General features: G+C 53.7%; 1 protein-coding gene across 1 annotated transcript in view; it reads left to right on the plus strand.

Moving 5' to 3' along the window:
• Positions 1 to 22,961, plus strand: part of VSTM2L (V-set and transmembrane domain containing 2 like) — a 38,481-nt gene that overhangs the window by 7,171 nt on the left and 8,349 nt on the right. The window contains exons 2-3 of the mRNA XM_068987869.1: positions 18,418 to 18,587; positions 20,434 to 20,484. Coding sequence (XP_068843970.1) covers positions 18,418 to 18,587; positions 20,434 to 20,484 — 221 coding nt within the window. The remainder of the gene's footprint in view (positions 1 to 18,417; positions 18,588 to 20,433; positions 20,485 to 22,961) is intronic.

The following is a 22,961-nucleotide window of genomic DNA, read 5'->3' on the forward strand; positions in this document are numbered from 1 at the left end:
CAGTTCTGCTCCCACTTAAAATGCCAGAATTGGGGCAGGGAGTCAAACCTGGGTTTTTATCCACTCTCCCCCTGCTCGAGCTTCTGGGTGGCTTGGCAGGTCCTTGCCCCTCTCTGGGCCTCATTTTCCCACCTGAACAGTGCCGAGTTCTCCGAAGCTCTAAGCATCTGGAACACCTCCATCTGTATCCTCCCAGTGCTGTCCTTTGTCCTCCCGTCAACAGGTGAGGATGGAGCCGATGGTGGCCTGGCATTCCAACTGGCACCTGGCACTTAGCTCTCAGCGGCCTTCCAGGCTCTGAACCAAAACACCAGCCAGGGCTCACAGGGGATTTTCTCTGTGCCTGCCCCTTCCCCACCTCCTCTCATCCAGTCCTCGCCTGTTCTGTGCAGAGGGCATTCCCATTTTACAGACAGGACACTGAGGCTTGCGGGGGTGGGCGGTGATGCGACTTGCCTGAGGACATGCAGATGTTAGATGGCTGAGCCAAGCCTGAGCCCAGCTTGCAGCTCTTAACCCACTCAATCTGTCCTCTGCTGGTTGCCAAACCAGCTGGGCTTGTGGGCCGGTGTTTTGTTCCACCGCGTGCCCTGGATTCATGGGATTCTCTCAAGGTCCATGATGCCAAAAGGCTGAGAAGGCCCAGTCTGGCTGAAAGAGCCCAGGGCTGAGAGTCTAGGGTTCTGGATCCAAGTCTGGCATCATCGGTGGGGAGCGGTGGGAGTAGGGTCATGCCTGCCTGGATTTAATGGGGGCTACTGTTTTTGTCTGAGCCTGAGTCTGGAGTGAATGCTCGAGTATTTGCTCACGTGTGGCTGGAGGAGCTGTGGCAGTGGGGAGGAAGGGGCTTGGATGGTCCTTTATCAGACTGGCCTAAGGGGCCAGGCAGGTACCCTCTGCCTTTGCATCAGGTCCGGCCTCCCCAGCCCCCTCCAGGCAGGTGCCCTTGGGACGTGAGGTGTGGAGGCTCTGGGAGCATCTGGAAGGTTAGAGCCAGGAGGGGGCCCTCGCTCAGAGCTATCAATTAGGGGGCTGACAGTGCCCATCGGTGCCACATGCCCACCTCCTCTTCCTCCGAATCTCTTTCTATGGGTTTGTCTCTCTCAATCTCTATCTCCGTCTTTCGACCACTCTCCATCTTTCTTTGTCCCTTTCCCTGTGTCTGCTCCATCTGCTTCCTCCCTCTTCTCATCTCTCCCACCTCAGTCTGCCGTTTCCCTCTGTCTCTCTGTACACATACACACACACACACACACACACACACACACTCCTCTCTTCAGGTGACATCTGAGGCTTACACGTGCATGGATTCTGTGTATCACAATGACACCCACACAGAGCAGGCACCCAGGAAATGCCAGTTGAATGAACGAAAATGAATAAACGAGTGAATGGCCACACGGGGAAGCCACTGGGGCACTGGGCCTTGTCTAGACTAATGGTCCCTAATTTTTTTGGAGGTCACGATCCTCTTGAGAATTGGACTGGTTGATGAAAACTGGGTTGTTTCCTCAGAAAAATGCCTCATTGTGTGGTCCAGTGTCAGGGGGCTTGTTGAGGGCCCCCAAAGCCCACTTGTGGTCCTCGGGGGAAGCAGCTTTCCTGTCACGGGGCGGGGGGTGGGGGGTGACTGAGGTTCCAGGCTGGCCCCAGGACGCAGGGCTGGCGTGATGCAGAGCCAGGCTCTGGAGTCCTTCTCCTACCCCCGGGGACTGTTCTGTGTTGTGACCTGAGGTGGCCTCGGAAGAAGCTTCACTCCCTTTCCCCGGCAGGTCCTTGGTGAGTGTCCGTGGGGGTGAGTTTAGGGACCCATAATAGAGGACATTCAACCAGAGGTGAGAGCCCCAGAAACAGGGCAGGTGTGCCACAGAGGAGGGAGGTCTCGGGGTGGGGGGTTCCCAGTGAGAGTAGTTGCTGTATCCTGGTGCAGTCAGGGAAGACCTCCTGGGGGCCGTGGGCGCCTTCTCTGCCTGCGTCCAGGGACCGTCGGGGCTGAGAGGAGGCTCTGGTGGCCGGCAGGGAGCCCTGCCCAACTGTCTGGGTCTGGCAGGGGCTTCATTTGGAGGGGCCTGCGGGCATATCCGGAAAAGCAGGCTGTGGCTGGAGGTGCTGAGACTAGGCTGGGGAGGGTTGGTTTTGATTCCCAGGGCAGGGGCAGGCCTGGAGGATCTCTGAGTGGTGAAGGCACAGGGCGTCGCTGGCCCTGCAGGTTGAAGTGGGGGCCTTAAATAGGCCGTGGAGGCTGGAGGGGCTGATGGAGGAGGAGAGACTGTTTATGGCGAGAGGGGCTGAGTTTCTGGGCTCATAGGATGCGGGGGCTGGTTCTTAAGTGCCCACCAGTTGTTGGGAATATGGGCTTGAAAGGAGATGGGAGCCGGGTGTCTGGTGTGTGTGTACATGTGTGTGTAGAAGTATGCTGGCTTCCTTTCTTGAACACACGAGCTCCTTCCTCCTCAGAACCTTTTCCCGAGTGATCTTCTCCCTTTGGCAGGCTTTCTTCCTTCCCCTCCTGCCTTGCGGTTCTCTCTGCTTCACGGAGAGGCCCATAACCTCCTGTCAGAGCCCCGTCACGGTCACCCCGGCAGGCACCCCAGACGGAGGAAACGGTGGGGGGGGTGTGGGGGTGGGACAGCTTAGAGAGATGTCCGGGGTCTCACACCGAGTTCAAAGCGAGGGATCAGAGCCCCAAACTTTGTTTCCCTGATCCTGGCATGTTAAGGGCATCTCTTGGGCTAAGGGGAATCTTAACTGCACCCCCCATTTCTCAGAAACCTCAGGCTTGGTTCCCGGCTGAGGGCGGGGAGGGAGAGAGCAGGCAGTAGGGTGTCTGTTTCGCTTTGTGAGGTTTTAAAAAAATCATTTCCGACCTTAGAGGCGGCAGCAATTACAGCTGGCTCGCTGGGGAGCTGTTTGCCGCCTGTCTTCGGCCCCAGGAAAGGGTCCCTAATGGAGGCCCAGCGGCCAGAGCGCACAGTAGTGGAAATAGTGCTCAAAACAAAGGCGCTGATGGTCTCGGGCAGGCAGATGAGAGGGAGGGGTGGACAGGCTGGCTGATGGTGGGGCTCTGGGAGCAGGAGCCCCGAGACTCATCAGCTGGTCTCCTCGTGTCCCCCAGACACCGCAGCAGTGATCACAGAACTCCACATAGGCACTGGGTGCCCCCAACCCCATCCCAGCTCTGCTGCTTTCTATTAAATCCCCTCCCAGGCAGCGAGAACAGTAAGTACAAAGGCCCTGGGGTAGGGCAGAACCCTTTCAGCTAGGGCTTATTTGCTTCTAGAATAGTCATTGGGCTTAAAACCCTTCCTTAAAGGCCAGTCTTCTAGGTGAGGGGAAAGGAGGTGGGAGCCTTTGGGAGGCGGGGCTGGAGCAAGACCCCCGACTCCCAGAGAATCAGCATGAATAGCAGCAGCCAGACATTTACAGGTATGTGTGATCCCCTCGAGTCCCCACAATACCCATTTTACAGATGAGGAAACTGGGCAGAGTTTGGCTGACCTCTGGGAAGTACAGTTGGGTTTCAAATCCAGGTCAGCTTGACTCCAGAGCCCACGTGTTTACTGCTGCAGTCTTGGATTTCTCAGACACAGTTGGGCAGGAGTAGCAGGGACTAGGGTGAGGGCAGGAACTGGGTCCCAAGGGGAGCTGAGTTTGACTGGGCCAGCCCCGGCAAAGAGGGGGTGGAGGAGGGGGCAGCATAGCCACTCTGCTCTCTGCCCCTACCTTCTGGGCATCCCCAGAAGCTCTGCTCTGAAGCGTCCCTGGGGGTGCTGCCTCAGTTTCTCTCCTCCTATTGATCTCTGCACCTGACTTTCAGGTGCCCCCGTCTCTGCCGCTCTCTTGCTCTGTCCTGCCTGGTCCTGGCCTCTCTCGCTCCACTGTGGGTGCTTCTAGACTTTTTTCCCCCTTCTTGGTGGATCTGTGGAAGCTTCTCTCTGGGGCCCTGGGGTTACCTCTCATTCTATGGCTGATGCAGCCTCCCTGTGCTTCCTCCATCCACACTCCCTGCAATCTGTGACAAGCATTAAGGATGGGTACGCGCCTGGACTTTGAGCTCAGACACTCAGGCTCAAATCCTGGCCCCTCCTCCCCCGCCAACCTCTCTGAGCCTCACTAGCCATCAGTGCAGTGGGTGGCTCACCCCACCAGCTTTGCAGGATGTGCAGGTGAGCATGGAAAGAAATGGTACCTGCACAGCCATCAGCCTTCATCCCATCCCTGGCTCCCTGCATGTCCCCACACTTGGTTTCTCCCTCTCAAGCCCTTTCATCCCCTGTGGCCTAGATGTGTGGGAAGAGGAGGCGGGAATTCCACTGGGGAAACCTGCTCAACTTCCACAATCCTGCAAGTGCCAGAACATTTCCACTCTCCTCAAATCTCCCCAGATTTGTAATTCCATGGCTGTCTCCTTCAATATGCGCTGGTGGCCTTGGGAGGCACCCCGCCCCCAGCCTGCCAGCCCTGCTGTGTGGGGGCTGCCTGGCAGGTGACCTGGGCAAGTCCCCACCCTCTCTGTGCCTCAGTTTCTTCATCGGACAGTGGCTGCTTCCCAGGTTGTGCTAGGGGTTCTGTGAGATATTTCATTAAAGAAACAACTCTATGAAAAGGAATGAAATCTGATAATATGCTACAATATGGACAAACCTCAAAAACATTATGCTGAGTGAAAAAAGCATGTCCCCAAAGACCACGTATTCCATTATTCCATTTATGTGAAATACCCAGAATAGGCAAATCCATAGAGACAGAAGGCAGATTGGTGGTTGCCAGGGCCTGGGGGGAAGGGGAGTGACTGCTCAGTGGGAGGATGAAAATGCTGTGGGACTAAATAGACATGGTGGTCTCACAACTTGGTGACTGTACTCAATGCCCTTGACGTGTACACTTTAAAATGGTTAATTTTATGTTATGTGAATTTCACTTCAGTTACCGCTAAATAAATAAATAAAAAGGAAACATTTTTATAAGCACATACTTGGAGTCAGACACTCACTTTATAAAAACGCTAATGGATTTAATCCTTACAACAAGGGCATAGATGTAAACAACAGCTGATTCCCTTTGCTGTATAGCAGAAACTAACCACATCAGCAACTACAAGAAAAATTAATTTAAAAAAATTCTTACATCAGCCTCTGAAGTGGTTGTTATTATTATCCCCATTTTACAGATGGGGAAACCGAGGCACATTGTTAGCGGTCTGAATTGCTATTGGGTGGGCAATCAGCTGGGGCTGGGCAGGGACCCCACTTAGGTCAATGTGCTAGTGTGTCTCTAGAAGTCAGCAGTGAGTGGATGAGGCCCTACGGTGTCCAGAACACCAAAACAGACTCTTCACCTGCGCGGTTCATGTAATCCTCAAAACAAGCCTTTAACCAATGACACACGTGGGAACCGAAGCCCAGAGAAGTGAAGCTGCTTACACAGTGTCACACATCAAGAAAGAGTGGAGCCACATCTTAGGGAGGGGGGCTGGTGTGGCAATAATACAGGCTCTGGAGTTTCCTGGAACTTGGGTTCACGTCCTCGCCCTACCATTTACTGGATCTGTGCCTTGTGATACACAGTCCTCTGTCCCCGAGTGTTAGATTATTTTACCTGTGAAAAACCATAAGATTGTTGTGAGGACTATGGATCGTGCCCTGCACTGGGCTTGGACTCATGGAAAGGGGTCTGTTGTATGGATGAAAAGGCATCTACATCTGTAAATCCTGGACTTCACCTGCCCCCAGTCCCTCCTTTTCCTCTGGGTCCTCTGCCCCTTTTGCCAACACATCAGCCCTCCAGTGCGCAGAGCATGGTCTGAAGAGCCTGAGGCTGCAAAGATGAAGGCAGCCTCCGATTGGATGGGATGGAGGTCCTTGACAAGGGGTTCGCCTCATGCCGGAGAGTAAACAGCTCCCCACCAAGGGCAACATTTCTTTGATGTCTCCTGTTTCATCCAAAATGCATGAGTTCTGTGTTCCATGCCATAATATATTCATGTTTATTTTAATACAAAAGTAACGTTCCCATTTGTGGGGGCAGCGGAGGGGTGGGAAGGAAACTGATGCCTCAGAAAGTCACTTCCAAAGCCTCAGTACAGCCAGAAGGGAGCCCTCCATTCATTTCTTTGGTCATTTATTCCACGAGCATGCATTCAGTCCTCCTCGTTCCTGAAATTGATGTTAGTCCTCCCCACATGCAAGACACAGGGAATGTTCTGGCAAATCAGACAAGATGCTGCGCTGTATAGGCGAGTGGGAAAGCTTTCAGGTCTATGGGCCAGAGCGAGCAAGGTCTCGGAGGTGCCAACTAAAGATGAATCGTGGGACTGGGCCAATGGCCAAGACGGCCAGACCTGGTGACAGTGGTGGAGGTGGCTGCCCACTGATGGGCACACGTCAGCTGGACCTGCATCCCAAGCCCTTCTGATCAAGAAGGAAGTCTCTTCCCGATGCCGCTCCGAATTTAACACCCATCTCTCACCCGTCTCCCCTGTTAATGAGAGGAGACGGGGATGGAGGCTCGTAGCCTTCAGCAGGCAACCTTCTCTGGCTAGAATTTATGAACGCTGTTTGGTTTTCATAGTGCTCATTTTTACTGTTACCCTCTCTTTATGGCAAGTGATGCTGATTTTCCATTTATGGCAGTAATAAAAGTCTCCTTTTAAGTGGAATTTATTTAAGTAAAAAAGAGACAGTTGCTTTGAAAATAAATATTAAGTAAATAATAGTGCAGGTGGTACAGGGAATCTGCAGAAATGGTAAAGTGGACCCCAAAAGGTTGGACTTGCAGAACTCTCTTTCCTATGCCCTTTCTGGCCCCTGAGCACCCTGGCTATGCAAATCCCATCAATGTTCAAGTCCAATCCTATCCCCGCTTCCCTCCCAGAAGCCTTTCCTCTCCAAGGACGTGCACCTCCATCCAGAGCCTCTGCACACACCTTGTGTGCCACACGTCTCTGCAGGGCCCTAGGATCCCTGGCTCTGTGAATGGCGCACACCCTGAGCAACCGTACATGCCGATCCAGGCTCAGTCCAAGCTCTAGTTACCCAGTCCCAACAATAGTTACTGGTCTGTGTGTTTGTAGCTCCTGCAGAATGTGTGCCCCTTGAGGATCAGGGCCTGGCCTGAGCATCTTGGGAAGCCCAGCACAGGGACTGGCCCAGAGGAGGCATCCATGAAAGCTGATCTCTCATTTCTTCTGCAGGGAGGACTTGAGTCCCTACCACATGCCCAGGCCCCCATCATCCCAAGAAGGCACATTCAGTTCCTCAAACTTTTGTACAAAATGCACTCCTTGTCACTTCCTTTAATTATTATTATTAATTTATTTGGTTGCACCGAGTCTCAGTTGCAGCATTAAGGATCTTTTCATTGATGCCTGTGAGATCTAGTCCCTGAGCAAGGAGGAGCATAAACTCTTAGCCACTGGACTACCAGTGAACTAGCCTCCTCTTCACTTCTTGAGAAGAGGACACCTGTCCACTCCAAGATCAAAGAGCCTCTGTGACCTCGATCCCTCTTGCTGCAGGCCACCTCCCCGAGTGGGGGGCTGACCAGGAGGAAACGGAACCCTTGGGTGCCCCCCCACCCCAGGCCCATCCCAGAGCAGACACCTCACACCCATCCCTGCCAGGCTTCTTATTCCCTGGAGGCTTTTTCATCCCACTTCCTTAGGTTTTCCTCTTATGGACATTTTATATCCCCTGATTTCAGGAGCTCCGTGAGAGTCTCGTGTGAGATGGAGCTTCCCAAACAACATTCCCTCTGCAGTCCTTTTCTGTGTTCTGCCTCCCAGTGGGGAGTTCAGGAGGCTCTGGGCTTTTCTGACCCCATGTCACACGCCCTTTCAGCCCCAGCGCTCTGCTGAGCTGGTCACCAAGCAGGCTTTCTGGAAATGGCCCCCAGTGACTCTCACTTTCTAGAGCTGCAAGAGGACAGCGGGTGAGAGAGGACACAGATTTGGGTTGGGAAATTCCACAGTCAGCCTCGGGATTGAAATCTGACTTTGCATCCTTAGGTGTGGAGCCTGGGTAGCTCCCTTGTGAACGGAGGATGATAATAAATAGCATCAAGTGGCTCAGTCAATAAAGTATCTGCCTGCAATGTGGGAGACTTGGGTTCAATTCCTGGGTCAGGAAGTTCCCCTGGAGAAAGAAATGGCAACCCACTCCAGTATTCTTGCCTGGAGAATCCCATGGACAGAAGAGCCTGACCGGCGGTATAGTTCATGGGATCGCAAGAGTTGGACACAACTTAATGCTATCTTTCTTTCTTTCCTTTTTCTCCGGGAGGATGAACTGGGGTCCTGTTTACAGTGTCTGCCACATAGAGGGGTTCCCTTCAACACCAGGGCAGGGGACTGTCCCCAGTGGCCCCCAGGTTATCTGAGCCTGTTTCCCCACTTGTAATAAAGAGACAGTGACCCCTTGCCCAGCAGGTCGCTGTGAGGATTATTGGGAACATGCATCTCAACTTTCTGGCTCCTAGTGGGCCTCCAGTCAGAAGGTCACTCCACAAGGTTGATGGTCCTTGGGCCTCAAGGGCAGGTGAACTGAGGGCCCTTCTTGGAGCTTCAGCCTTTCTTTATTGGCCTGTTCACTCTTGGTCACATTTCACATGACAACTTGCTGCATCATCACGGGGAGCCTCCAGCTTGCCTGTTAATTTTCTGGGAAGCCCCTTGGCTGGACCCAGTGGGCCAGACTGGGCTTGGGCATTGGTGGTCGTGAGGGCCAGTGGGAGGAAGGGTGGGTCTGGGGGGGCCTGACTCAGGACCTCCCTGGTTGCCTGTGTCCATACATCTGCGCTCGTGGGTGCTGTCCCCCCAAACACTAATCTGGCACGTAGTAGATGCCCGGTAAATGTTGGGTGGGTGAATGATGGGATGAATGAATGGATGGATGATGTCTACGTCTCATTTTTTTCTTTCAAGTTTCTAACTTAAGTCTCTTAAGTTTTTGTCTAACCTTCCTTTCTCACTTCATTCAGCACATGCCCAGCAGTGCCGCCTGCGTGCCTCCTCTATCCTGGGCAATACGGAGCCCTGCCCTGGGGAAGCTTCCAATCTGGGGGAGACACAGACACCCTGATTAATACCTGCCATATAACACAGGCCAGTGGGGCAACAAATGGAGGACTCAGAGAGCATCGGGAGCATCAAGGAGGGCTTCTGCCTAGCCCAAGGAGAAAGGGCGTCTCCAGGCAGAGGGCCAGTTTCGAGCAGGGATTCCAGGAACCATGCAAGGTTGGGCCCCGAGGGAGATACGCACACATGGCCCAAAGGCAGGAGGGGCTGAACTGGGTTCTGGGAGGGGCCAGAGCTAGAAGCTTCTGGGTGCTCAACCTGGGAGTCTGACTTTGACCCTGAGAGCTGACAGTTTCTCAATGGGGCATCCCAAGCATGAGTACCTTTGGGAGCTCCCTGCTCATCCTCCAGGGCAGGGAGGATGGGATCCTTTTTCGGTCTTTCACCCGAGCTGCTGCATATGTTCTGTGTGAGAGCAGAGTGTTCATTGAACACCTACTATGTGTCTAGCATCGTTCTAGCTGGCAGGGTGCAGTAGTCAACAAAACAGACCAAAATCTCCTGCCTTTGAGGGGCTTACATCCTGGGTGGAAGAGGGACAGTACACGAGAGACGCTAAGTGAGAATATAATATATTAGTAAGCAGTAGGGGAAAATATGAGGGAGAAGAGGCCAGGGACAATACAAGAGGTGACATTTGAGCAAAGGAGAAAGAAGTGAGAGGCCCCCATGGATACGGGGGCAGGGGAGTCTTCTAGACACAAGCGCAGGGAAATTTTTGTTGATGAAAACCATTGTGGCAGAGCTGGGAAGCCACAGGAGGTGGTAGGGCTTTTTTAAAAACAATTGTAAAATAGTCATAATGTAAAATTTACCATTTCAACTATTTCTAAGTGTACAGTTCAGTGGCATCAAATATATTCAGATTACTGTGACCATCACCACTATCCACTTACGTAAATGTTTCATCATCCCAAAGTGAAACTATAGCCATTAAACAGTGACGCCCCAGCCTACCTCCCCCAGCTCCAACAGCCACCATTCTGCTCTCTATGAGTCTGACTACTCCAGAAATTTCATGGAAGTGAAATCATACAGTATTTGTCTTCTTGTGACTGGCTTATTTCACTTAGCCTAATGTCCTCAGGGTTCTTCCTTGTTGGAGCAGATGTCAGAATCTCCTCTTTTAAGACTATAATATTCCATTGTATGGAGGGACCATCACTGGAGGTTTTAAGCAAGTAGGACTCGATTTTTCCCTGCAGGAGATTGGATCTGGGACTGAGATGACCTCAGGACCCCAGGGGCCGCACTGGTTCTCTCTGCTCTGCCCCCTTCATGTCTCATTAGCTCCAGCTCTGCCTTGGTTCCCCTGACAAGCAGCTGCCCCTGCCACCAGTCTCCCCGGGGGAGTACTAGCTCCAGCAAAGATTGATGGGTGGGCTGGGGACCAGTCCCTGCAGGCTTCCTGGAAGAGGCAGCCTTAGTCCAGAAACCTGAAGACTGGAAAGGCAGAGAGGGTTGTGCAGAGGGAGACCTGGGGCTGGACCAGAGTGTCTGGGATGAGGAACCTGAGCTCAGAGATGGAGGGACATGGGGCCTGGGCTAGGGTTGCCTGGGTCAACATGCCTCCTTGGGACCTGCATGAATCCCCCTGGCTTGGCAGGGATGGATGTTGGAAGGAGAGTACAGGACTGATGGATGAGGGGTGTCATGGTCCAGGTGTGAGTGAAATACAGATGTTGCCTCCACTGCATAATCTGATGAAACTAAAGGAAGCATCTTTAAACATCTTCCTGGAGATGGTAGGATTTTGAGCTAGAAACTGAGAGAAGGGAGTGCTTTTTCTTAAGCACCTACTATGTGCCAGGCATGAGGCGTATGTTGCCTTGTGCAACCCTCTCTTTATCCTCTCATTCTTCCCTTTTTTCAGCTGAAGAAATGGAAGCTCAGAGAGGTAAAGGGGCTTGTCCAGGTTGAACAGATAGGGACTCAAGGAAACAGGATTCAGATCCATGCCAGAGGCCAAGTGCTAGATGTCTGTACTGAACCAGGGAATGAAAGGTTAGGAAGGAGGTCACGGTCCCACTCCTTAAGGGCGGATGAGACCTTCCAAATCATCTCCTGCCTTTTCCAGAAGCCAGACTCGGTGACTCCCGCTGTAGCCACAAGCTGTTTCCTGCCGATGATGCCCGATAACCAGGCCTGGGGTTAATTAATACATCACTCCCCCAATTAAAAGCAGAAAGGAAGGAGATGTTGCATTCAATCAAGCCCCTTTCTCCTCCTGCTGAATCCTAACTTGTGGGCAGCAGTTTTAATTGTCTTCCCAGCGAGCCCAGCCCTGCTCAGGGCCCTGGGGCTGGAGAGGACAATCCTATCCTTCTCAAACACCTATGATTATACCAGCCTCCCTGGCTGGGAGGAGTTACCCGAACAGGGAGGGGTGGGAGGAAGTCAAAGAGGAAAGAGGATTTGAATGTCCCAAACTCAGCAAGGATGCTGAGGTAGGGGAGGGGTCTGAGAGGCTAGAGGGAAGGAGGAGGTGGGGTGAAGGGACTGGGAAGAGGGTTATAGGAGCACGGTCTAGAAGTTATGGGCTGCCACTCCTGAGTCCTCTAGAGCTGGGTTCATACATAACCACTGACTCTGGGGCCTTGGGCAAGTCACTTAACCCTTCCGAGCCTCAGTTTCCCCATCTGAAAAATGGGGATGATAATGATCACACCTCCCCCGTAGCATCCTGATGGGAGCATGAGAAAAGGTGTGTAAAGAGCTTGGCAGAGGGCCTTGTTAGAGACAATGATCTCTAACAAATATGGAATACTAACAAGCACTCCGTATTTGTCAGAGATCATCATCGTCATCATCAAAATTAAGATGGATCACCTTCTGGTCTCTGGTGCTGATGCTGAGTCCGCATCACAGAATTAGCAGAGGGAGCAAGAACCTCTTGACAACTGGAGCTGCCCACCTTCAGTGGAGACAGGAGGAGCTGAGCTCCTTGTCTCTGGAGGTGTGCAAATGGGACACAGAAATGTGGAATCTGGTGGCTGAACTTGACCTGATAATTCAGACCAAATTCTGATGGGAGCTGATAGACTCCCAGGGTCTTGGTCACGCCTGCTGGTCAGACCCTAAGTTCAAAATCCAGCTCTGTATATATCTTGGACAAATGATGTCACCTTTCTGAGCCTCACTTTCCTCATCTGTCAAATGGGAGTGAATGGATTAGAAACTGTTAGAGACAATGTCAGCATCATGCTGGTAGATGCTCCTTAAAAGGGGTGATTATTATTATTATTATCTAAACAAAGCTCTGTGGGTTTCCCCTCCTCCCTCCTGGGTTCACACTATCCTTCTCCACCTCTGCTTATTGGTATTCACCCCTCCTTCAGGGCACAGCTAAAGGGCCAGGTCACCTCCTCTTCCCCCAAGTGGAAGGGACCCCTCCGCTTCCCAGTGCCCAGGGCCTGGCTCCCTTGGGTTTGTCTGAGCTGGTGGGGGTCTCAGACTGTGAGGACTAACCCTATTGTATAGAGGAGCAAACCGAGGCTCAGAGAGGGGGAGAATTTTCCCAAGGTCACACAACAAGGCTGATGGCAGAAACGGGCTCAGTCCCTTCTCCCTGGCTGCAAGTCCTGGCACTCACCTGCATGTGGCTTCTCCCTTCAGGGAGGGGGTTCTCTGGGGTGGGGCCCAAATAAACCCTCATGTTGCTGCTTCTGGAATATGGAGACTCAGATATGCCATCAAACGCCTAGAGCCTCAGCTTCCCCACTTGTCCTGAGAATGCATTGCCCCCTTCATCATGGAGGATGGAGCCAATGGGATCCTAAGGGGGCCTCCTTCAACCCACCCAACCATGTGCCTCCTGGCAGGGTCTGAGGGGATCAGCAAGAAAGAGAGCGAGGGACCAGAGCCCCCTGTGGAGAGGGTGAGCTGGTGGCCACAGCTACAGCCAACTCTCCTGGCTCCCAGGAGTTCTCAGAGCAGATTCTACCTCCAACCTCTCAACCAGGGCCCCTCCCCACTTTGGCTCAGGACTATCTGGCCCACCTGGGGCTGGTGAGGAGCAGCAGCTCCTCTGGGAAGCCTCCCTTGATTGCCTCAGGCTGGGTGAAATGCCTCCTCAGTACCAGCCTAGGCCTTTACACTCAGAATAAAACAGACTCCCCATAGGAAGGTGCTTCCTCAGGACTTTCCAGAACAAGGTTGGCCACTGGGGCTCTTCCTTTTTTAAGAAAGAGTCCTACCACCCAAAAGAGTTTGAGTTCTGTGGGAAAGAGCACAGCCTTGGGAGTCAGACAGTGTGTGTGTGCACGTGTGCCAAGTCGTGTCCGACTCCATGCAACCCCATGGACTGTAGCCCACCAGGCTCCTCTATCCATGGGATTCTCCAGGCAAGAATACTGGAGTGGGTTGCCAGGCCCTCCTCCAGGGAATCTTCCTGACCCAGGAATTGAACCCATGTCTTGCATCTCCTGCATTGGCAGGCCGGTTCCTTAACCACTAACATCATCTGAGAAGCCTGGCCTGGGTTCAAACCCAGGCTCCACTGTGTGACTTTGGAAGGGTTACTGCCCTATACTGGGCCTGGGCTGCCTCCTCTGAGTAGTGGGGAGCTGAGGCTGGCAGAGTCACCACCTGCCAGGACGCCCGCCGTACATGACAACTGACCACTAGGAAGGTGCCTGCCCTAAATTGAGATGTGTTGTAATCATGTAAAATACATGCTGGATTTCCAAGACTTAGCACAAAAAAGAATGTAAAATTTCTCATGAATAATTTTATACATGTTGAAATAATTTTTTGATATCTTGGGTCAAATAAAATAAATGATTAAAATTAATTTCATTTCTTAAAAAAAATTTTTTTTGGTTGCTTTAAAAACATGGCACAGGTAATTGAAAATTTCCTGTGTCTTGGTGCGGGGCTCGCATTCTGTGTCTGTTGGACAGCGCCCTCTAGAGGACGATTACTGGGATCCACCTGGGGGAGAGGGGCTGTTGTGCTAGGGGGGGAGAGGGCCTGACCTTGCCCACCCCTGGCTGCCGAGTAGCCCTGGGCCAGACTTCTGCATCAATAAGAAGAGCTGGTGGACCAAGGTCAGGGTTTTCAGTAAGTTGGCGGGGCGGGGGGGGGGGAGGGAGGCGGGGGGGGGGGATGCGGGGGGCTGTGGCAGAGGGAGGCTAAGTGAGGGCAGATGGAGGCCAGCCCCTCCCCAGGTCACCCTGATGGAAACCCCACCCAAGGGGTTTCCTTGGGGAAACCCATCGCTGCCCTTCCTTCCACCCGTGAGACCCACACGTGCCATTTCCCATCCTCCTGTGGGACGGACTCACCCAGCCCTGGGAGGAGAAGTGCCATGGCTGAGTCACACAGCCCTGGTTCCAGGGCTGGCTCTGCCCTTCCTAGCTCTGTGATCCTGGGGGTGTGGGGGGGTCCTGGTGGGGGGAGCAAGCCCCTCTCCGCACAGTAGCTCTGGATCCCCTTTCTCCACTGGCAGGAGGGAAGATGGTGGTTACTTTCCGATTCCCATGGCTCAGGCAGGGACATCTGGAGGGGGTTACAACAGCAGTGTCACTCCCTCTATCTCTTGGCCAGGAAGGTCACACTGCCAGTTACCTCGGATCCAACTGGGGGCCTCAGCGCTCTCCTCCTTCCCCCATTTGCAGAGGTGCTGGGCAGGTAGGGGCGTGGATCAAAGCAGAATCCGGCTGTCCCCAGGGCCAGGGGCCAGTGGCTCACTCTGATCACCTCCCAGTCCTCCTGGTGGCTCAGGTCCTCGGCGGCCCCCTTCAGTCCTGCCCGAGTTGGCGAGTCGGCGTCAGTATTTAGCGAGCACCTACTATGTGCCAAGCACTGTTCTAGGAGATGGGGATGTATCAGTAGACAAGACAGGCACCACCCCTGCCTCCTGGAAGAAAACGCAGACCATAAAATAAGTGTATTAGCTGTGCTGTCCAATACAGTAGCTGTTATCTACAATTTAATGGACATGAGTTTGAGCAAACTCCAGGAGATGGTGAAGGACGGGGAAGCCTGGCGTGCTGCAGTCCATAGGGTTGCAAAGAGTCGGACACGACTTCATGACTGGATGACAACAACCCCCTACAAGTGGCCATCTGCACTTAAGTTTTTTAACTATTTATTTTTGGCTGTGCTGGGTCTTTGTTGCTTTGCACGGACTGTCTCTAGTTGCAGCAAGCGGGGTCTATTATCTGATTGTGGTGCACAGGCTTCTCATTGCAGTGGCTTCTCTTGTCGCAAGAGCATGGGCTCTAGGGCACGTGGGCTTCAGTGATTGCGGCTCATGAGCTTAGTTGCCCCTCGGCACGTGAGATCTTAGTTCCCTGACCAAGGATGAAACCCGTGTCCTCTGTGTTGGCAGGCCGATTCTCCCGGACCACCACAGAAATCTTTACATTTAAAGTTAATTTAAATGAAGTAAAACTTAAAATTCAGTTCCTTATTCACACTAGTCATATCTCAGGTGCTCAACAGACACACATGTGGCTGGTGGCCACTGTATTAGCTCAGATACAGACCATTTTCCTCATTGCAGGAAGTTCTAGTGGGCAGCACTGAAAGTATGTTGGAAGGGAAGAGGGTTTCAAAGCTCTGGGTTGGGGCAAGAGATGCAGTTTTCTTTTCCAATGCAAATTGTGTTTTGCAATTTCTCTTCTTTTTTAAAAATTTTTAATTAATTGTTTTGACTGCACAGCTTGTTGAATATTATTTCCCTGAACAGGGATTGAATCCAGGCCCTGGCACTGGAAGCACTGAGTCCTAACCACTGGACCAGGAAATTCCCAGGGATGCAGCTTTAAGTGAAGTGGTCAGGGTAGACCTCGCTGCACGTCCATGCTATGCTAAGTCGCTTCAGTCATGTCCAACTCCATGCGGCCCTATGGACTGTAGCCCTCCAGGCTCCACTGTCCATGGGATTCTCCAGGCAAGAATACTGGTGTGGGTTACCATTTCCTTCTCCAGGGGATCTTCCTGACCCAGGGATTGAACCCTCATCTCTTATGTCTTCTTCACTGGCAGGCAGGTTCTTTACCAGTAGCACCACTAGCACCACCTGGGAAGCTCTCAGGCCTCACTGAAGAGGTGACATTTCAGCAGAGCCCTGATGCAGGGGAAGGAAGGAGCCTGGTGATAATCTGGGTGAAGAGAGTGCTAAGCAGTGGGAACAGCAAGTGCAAAGGTCCTGAGGCAGGATCTCAGCTGAACACCCAAGGAACAGCAGGGAGGCCATTGTGTCAGGAATGGAACGAGCAAGGGGAAAACTAGAAGCTTTTCCCCCACAGGGGACTGGCCTGAACATGGAGGGCCTTTTCAGCCACTGTAAAGGCTTTGGTTTTTCGTCTTAGGGCAATGGTGTCATGGGAGATTTGAGAGAGGGGGGCACTGATTGGTGTTTTGCCAAATTTCCTCTGGCTGCTGTGTTGAAAATAAATTAATGAGGAGGGTGGGTGGTGGCAGGGAGGCCAGTGGCCCGCCTGCTGTCATGGGTGAGAGGTTGTGGTGGCTGGCCCAGCCTGGGGCAGTGAAAGCGGGGAGAAGGGGCTAGATTCAGGAGATGTTCTGGAGACAGAATGGGGGCATAAGAGAAAGAACAAAGGAGGCAAGGGAGACCCTACAGTTCTGGGGGGCCGGGGCACTTGGAGGTCAAAGGTGGGTGGACAGGTACCTTCCTCCAGGAGCCCATTGTGTTTCCTGCCCATTGGAAACAAGGACAGTCCCAGCTCTCAGTTGCTGACACACCACCCTTGACACGTGTTCAGTAACTCAAACAACATCGTTCTTATTAAACTGGCTTTGTTACGCAACGGCAGTCAGTCCCTTGCAAACCTCAGAGAACATGGGCAGCCTGAACCCATGGCCTTGGAGGTCGAGGATGTCACAGACGTTCTCTTAGCCCACAGGCTCATTGCTGGAGTCAAGCTCCATTTGGAAGCCCTGTGTGTACAGCAGAAACAGCAGGATTTTACCAATACTGACCCTCCCAATGTGCTCAGGATCATGGGAGCGGGGTGGCGACAGGTGACCCCAGAGCAGGACCCCCGCTTCCAGTCAGGCTCTGGCGAGCAGTGCCAGGAGGGACCACGGGGGCTGCAAGGTGGGCTTGCTGCTCGCTGGGTGGGGTCGCCTGGCAGCAGCAAAACAGACATGGGGTGGCGGGGACCGACGGAGGCAACATTCCCTGGGTGACCTGCCCGCTGCCAGGCATCTTTCCAGGGAGAGATAATCCGTCCTGAGAAGAGGAAAGAATTCTAATTACGTCTCAGGACAGTATTTGTTTGGAAAGAGGAGAGACAGAACATATGGAGGGAGCGGTGCTGGACCGCAACGAGTGGGGACTGGTTTTGCCATCTACCTGCCAGTGTGGGGCGGCGCGGGGGGGGCTTGGGGGGGGAGGGAGGGGGTGGTGACCGTGGGTGGGGGTCCAGCTGCTCCGTCTTTGGTGGGGAGCTGGACCCAGCTGGGGGTGGGGGAGCGGGTGACGGGAGGCACCTGGGTCTCCCACCGCCCCCTGGGGGCCTTGACAGGATGGAGGCTGTACCACCTGTTCGGGGCCTCTCGCAGGTGCCAGGAAATGTGTGGTGAGGGAGCTCTGGTCCCTGCTGTGCTGCAGCTGCGACAGGCAGTGCCCGCAGTCAGCGAGTGTGCATGACCAGGCTGTTGAGGGGAACCGACCCAGTGGGTCAGGGAAGGCCTTTCTGAGGGGGCCAGGTTTCAGCTGAGCTTTGCGTGACCTGCCTGGCCAACGAGGCGCCGCGGGAAGCACATTTCAGACACTGGGAACAGCGGAGACCAGCGTGAGGCCTGTTCACAGGGCAGAATGGAGCCCAGGGGGAGGTGGGAGGGGCCTGCCCCCCAGCCTGCGCAGAGGGGACCCCGGCAAGGGTTCCTTGATTGAGGTGGAGGCCCAGGTCTGGTCTGGTTTCTCGAAGACAGTGCTGAATGCCGTGGGATTGAGAAGAACCCCCCAGGGCGGGCGGGCAGAGAAATGGGGAAGAATTGACGAAAGCAGCAGCTTCCTCCCTGGCCTCCGGCCTCCTTGCTCACACCTTCCAAACAAGCTCTCCTCGGATCCGTCACTACCCTCTCCAGAGAATCTGGTGCCCGCCGTATCCGGGGTGGAGGGCTGGCCCTTGTGGGACATTCGGGGCCCCCGACCTCCTCCCTTCATCCCCGTCTTGCCACCTGCCGCCACTGCCCAGCCCTCTCGCCCAGCCTCGCAGAGCTGGTCCAAGTGCCCCACCTGCAGCCGGACCACCCCGCCCCACCCCTGCCCCTCCCCGCCGCCCCTGCCCCTCCCCCACCCCCGCCCCGCCCCCAGCCCTGAGGTTTCCTGAGCCCTTGGCTACCCTTCCCCCGGTGTCTCCGCACAGCTCTGTTCACAGAGACGCCCCACGACATGACGGCGCGGACGGGCGAGGACGTGGAGATGGCCTGCTCCTTCCGCGGCAGCGGCTCCCCCTCCTACTCGCTGGAGATCCAGTGGTGGTACGTGCGGAGCCACAGGGACTGGACGGACAAGCAGGCGTGGGCCTCGAACCAGGTACCGCCCGGGAGAGACTGCTCCGAGTGGGGTTGGGAGGATCCCGGCCCCCCCACTCCCGGGGAGGGGGTATGTCTCTGCCCCTCACCGTCTCTGAGGTGCACGGCTCCAGCTGGGCTCGTCCTCTGCAGCCCCCAGTGGTCTCCCTCCCTTCTTCCTGGAAAGGAAGCTTGGTGGGGGTGTCGGAGTAGGGAGCGGAGCGAGGCTGTGTACTTGGGATGCCCGCAGCTGGTGGGGCCCTACAGGGAGCAGAGTCCCGCCCTTCAGGTACAGGTGGGAGAACTGAGGCCAGAGGGACGGAAGCTGGCTCCAGGTTACTGGGCAAGGCGGGTCTCCTGACTCACCTTCTCCAAGCTTTGTAGTGAAAGTGAAAGTCGCTCAGTGTGTCTGACTCTTTGCGACCCCATGCACTATGGGGTCCATGGAATTCTCCAGGCCAGAATACTGGAGTGGGTAGCCTATCCCTTCTCCAGGGGATCTTCCCAACCCAGGGATCAAACCCAGGTCTCCCGCATTGCAGGCGGATTCTTGCAGGCCCTCTAAACAAAAGGCAGTCTTTGCCCAGTTCGGTCACACAGACACACACATGTGTATGCATGCCCTTCCACATACTTGCAGACACACGAGGCAGCTCAGTCACGGCACACGTGCACACTCACACACACACACACACACACACACACACACACACCGTGGAGGCATATGCTACTGGTGTCCACGCCCACCTGCCTGGCCAGCGCTATCACCTACCACCAGCCCCACTACCAATCCCTGCAACACTGCCTGTGGGTTTTCTCTGGACCGCAGAGCCTGCTGGCAGGAAAGGCAGGCTGGAAAAGGGCTCCATCAACGGGTGACAGCAGTTGGAGGGTAAATACCCCAGCTCCCTCACCCTTCAGTTGGGATAACTGAAGAGCATCCCCAGGTGCTCAGAGGGAGAAAGTTCCAGTTGCCCACGGTGGTAACTGGCTTGAGGACATACCCAATCTTAACTTCCTTCGCTCTTTGGTGTCACTTGCTCACTCACTCACCTCCTGGTGTTTCCTGGCATCACCTCCCAAATAAATCATTTGTACTTGAATCTTTGTCTCAAGGTCTGCTTCTATTGGGGTGCAAACTAAGACACTCTCATTCTTACACTTGTGTGTATATAGGTATTATGCAAATACGTATGTATCTGCCCACTTGTTCACATATGAACACATACATGACACACCCTCATATGCACACACAGGCATGCTCACACATTCTTGTATGTTTCATGAAATGGCTTCTAACATATTCACAAATACATATTAAAATCATCTAGCTCCCAGAGGTGTCCACTCCCAGCACACTGGCTTAGAGGACTCCAGTGGTCAGAGAAAGCTCTCAGGCAGAGTTGCAGGCTTTGCAGTTGGAGGCCTCTGAGGTCAGTTTGCAGGGAATAGTATGTGGGCAGGGCTCTGGCAGCATCTGTGCAAACAAACCTGAAAACAGGACGCATCCACAGATGGAGAGAGATGTGAGTGTGCAGACAGACAATCCTACAGACACACCAAACCCGAATTACATTTTTGCCTGTTCACACCTACCCTCCCTGTGTATCTCCAAGTACCCTCCATATCAGAATGCAGAGCGCATGTGCAGTCAGTTTTATAGACACCTCCTTTATCTTCCTTCGCTCTGACTCACCTCCATCCCTGAGTGGACGCAGAGCTGAAAGGACTCCCCCACAGCCCTGCCTCCAGACCCGCGGTCCCTGGAGCATCACCTGCTGTCTCGAGAATCTTAGCTGTGGCCCATACTCCCATCCCGTGATGCTAATGCCTTGTCTCTGCTTTTTCTACCCTCCCGCTCCCAACAGCTAAAAGCATCTCAGCAGGAAGACGCAGGGAAGGATGCCACCAAAATAAGTGTGAGTTTTGATAATGACTTCTTACAAGGGCTCTAATGGAGGACACAGCTGTAATTTTAAAAAAAAAAATTGGTCTAGTTCAGCAGGGAGCTTTGGCAAGATGGAGGAGAAGGAAAAGAAGAAAAAAAAGAAGGGGGAAAAATTGGCCCAGCTCTGTTTTTTAAAAGCCAGAGATATTTCAAGTTCATTGAATGACAGGCACAAACAGATGACAGGGGGAGAGAAGATGCATTCTCTCCTGTCGGGGCCAAGGCTATGTGCATCCCTGATGCTTCGTGCCTGTCTCAGCAGCATTTTTTATTTGGGAAGCCAACGAGGAACTAATGAGACTGAGTCGGCTTTTTTCGGCCCATCACAAATGACGGCTGCAGCATCTCACGGTCACTTGGGTCATCTGGCTCCGGACGTGAGGCGGGACAGAAGAACTACAGCCGAAGGGTTTCAAGGCTGGCCGGGCCTTCTAATGCATTGACTCATTTTTATCATTGCTCCATCTCTCAAGGGAAGGGCAAGCTTTTGCCCATTTTACAGATGGGGCAACTGAGGCTTAGAGGGTCAAAGCCTTGCTGGAGGTCATGACTTGGCTGAGCTGCATTGAGCTTTTGTCTCCAGGCTATGCTGGAGCCCCATGAGGTAGGGCACCCAGGGGACTCAGGCAGTGCCAGTTTTTGTAGAGAAGGGCACCCCAAGCAGAGTCTGGAAGAGGCTGAGCAGAGGGGAGTGACCTGGTGACACGTGTGGCCATGGGACGGGGTTGGGTTTGTGCACGGGGCACGCAGTCAGCCTGGCAGGAGGCTGGGAGACAACTGGACACACGCCCAGAAGATGCAGGTGCCCACAGGGGTATGGATGCGTGTTGGTGGGAGTGACGTCCAGATTCACTCTTTTCTGCTGCTCCTTCCCAAGCCCATCAAGGACTTGTTGGGGAGCTCGGGGCCCCAAGGCCACTTAGACACAGAGGATCCCCCAAAGCAGAAGTCACAATGTAGAGAGTGGGCACCGGGAGGCGTGAGGTGCCATGCCAGACCCTGGAGGTGGCAGAACAGAGGCCGGGGGGCTGGGAGGGAGGCTCCCATGGAGGCTCAGACAGGAGATGGGCAAATGATAGAAGAAAGGCCTTCAAAGCATCGTTTGTGCTACCTACCCTTGGGGCCTTTCTGAGCTAGGAAAATGTAAATCATTTCTGGCTCAGGGCGGCTACTGGCCCACTGCCCCTGGCCCCTTACCCTCATCCTTTGCCAATGGCATGCGCATGTGTAACATCTCGTTTCTTGCCCAAACACCCATCAGTTAAGCCTGGCCAGGTGGAGACCTCTGTGTACATTAATATACCCCGTTCATGGCAACTCTCTCACTGATGATTTTGTTTGGGGTTTAAGAAGCATCTAACGCAAAGGAGAAAATAATCTAATTGACTTAGAGGATTAGAATTCAAGGCTGCTGGGCTCCACGTGAGGGGCATGCAAAGATGCTAATTAGCTAAATAAAATAAATGTACTCAGCATGATCGTGCAGTGCCCACCCCACCCCAATCCCTGGCGATTCCTGCACCAGCTCTGGTTAGGAGATTCCCAGACAAACACAGACCCATTTCCATGTGCAGAGAGCATCTTGCCTGTGATAGTTCTTAAGTACATGGACGCACAGTTAGCGGCCATCTGTGAGCAGCAGCACACCCCAGGTTCCTGCAGCCCAAGAGAAGGCTCAGATTTCTCCATGGCCTTCAAGATTCTGTGCAACTCGCTCTGTTCACCCTCTGGGCCATCTCATCTGCTGGCCCTGGTTCTCCTGTCCCTCCCAATCCTGGCTGCCTCCCAGCCTCGCATTCCTTCCTACCTTCTGACATTTACACAGGCCAGTCCCTTGGCCTAGAAAACAGTTCCTCTCTCTCCCTTCAGAACTCAGCTCATCAAGCCTCCCTGGACGCTGGGACTCAGCCAGCGCCCCTTCCTTCTCCTTGCTGGCTGCATTTTTGTCTGTACTGATCTGTGCTTGTGAGCCTCTGTTTCAGGCCTGTCTTCCCTGAAGACAGTGGGGCTGCGACTGCGCCTGCCTGATTTCCGGAGCCTGGCTCCGTGCCTGGCAGGTAGTCAGCGCCCAATAAATATTTATCAAGTGACTGCCACACACACAAACACACACCCAGGCCAATGGCAGCACAAAGCCAGACACAGATTTTGATACACAGACATGCCAACGCCATATGCATCGTGCCTGTGCGTGTATGTGTACAGGGGTCATGTGGGAAGGTGGGGCCTGGGAATGAAGGCCTTGTACCTGCAGGAGCCAGATGAGCCTGCAGGAGTGCTGGCCCCAGAGTCCCATGTCACCTAAAAATCCCAAATTCCAGGAAGTATCTCCCAATTTTTTTAAAAAATTCATTTTATTTTTGGCTGTGCTAGGTCTTCGTTGCTGCACGCGGGCTTTCTCTAGTTCCAGTGAGCAGGGCTACTCCCTAGTTGCTTCTCATTGCGGTG

The sequence above is a fragment of the Capricornis sumatraensis genome, chromosome 15 (assembly GCF_032405125.1).
Source record: "Capricornis sumatraensis isolate serow.1 chromosome 15, serow.2, whole genome shotgun sequence".
NCBI lineage: Eukaryota > Metazoa > Chordata > Mammalia > Artiodactyla > Bovidae > Capricornis > Capricornis sumatraensis.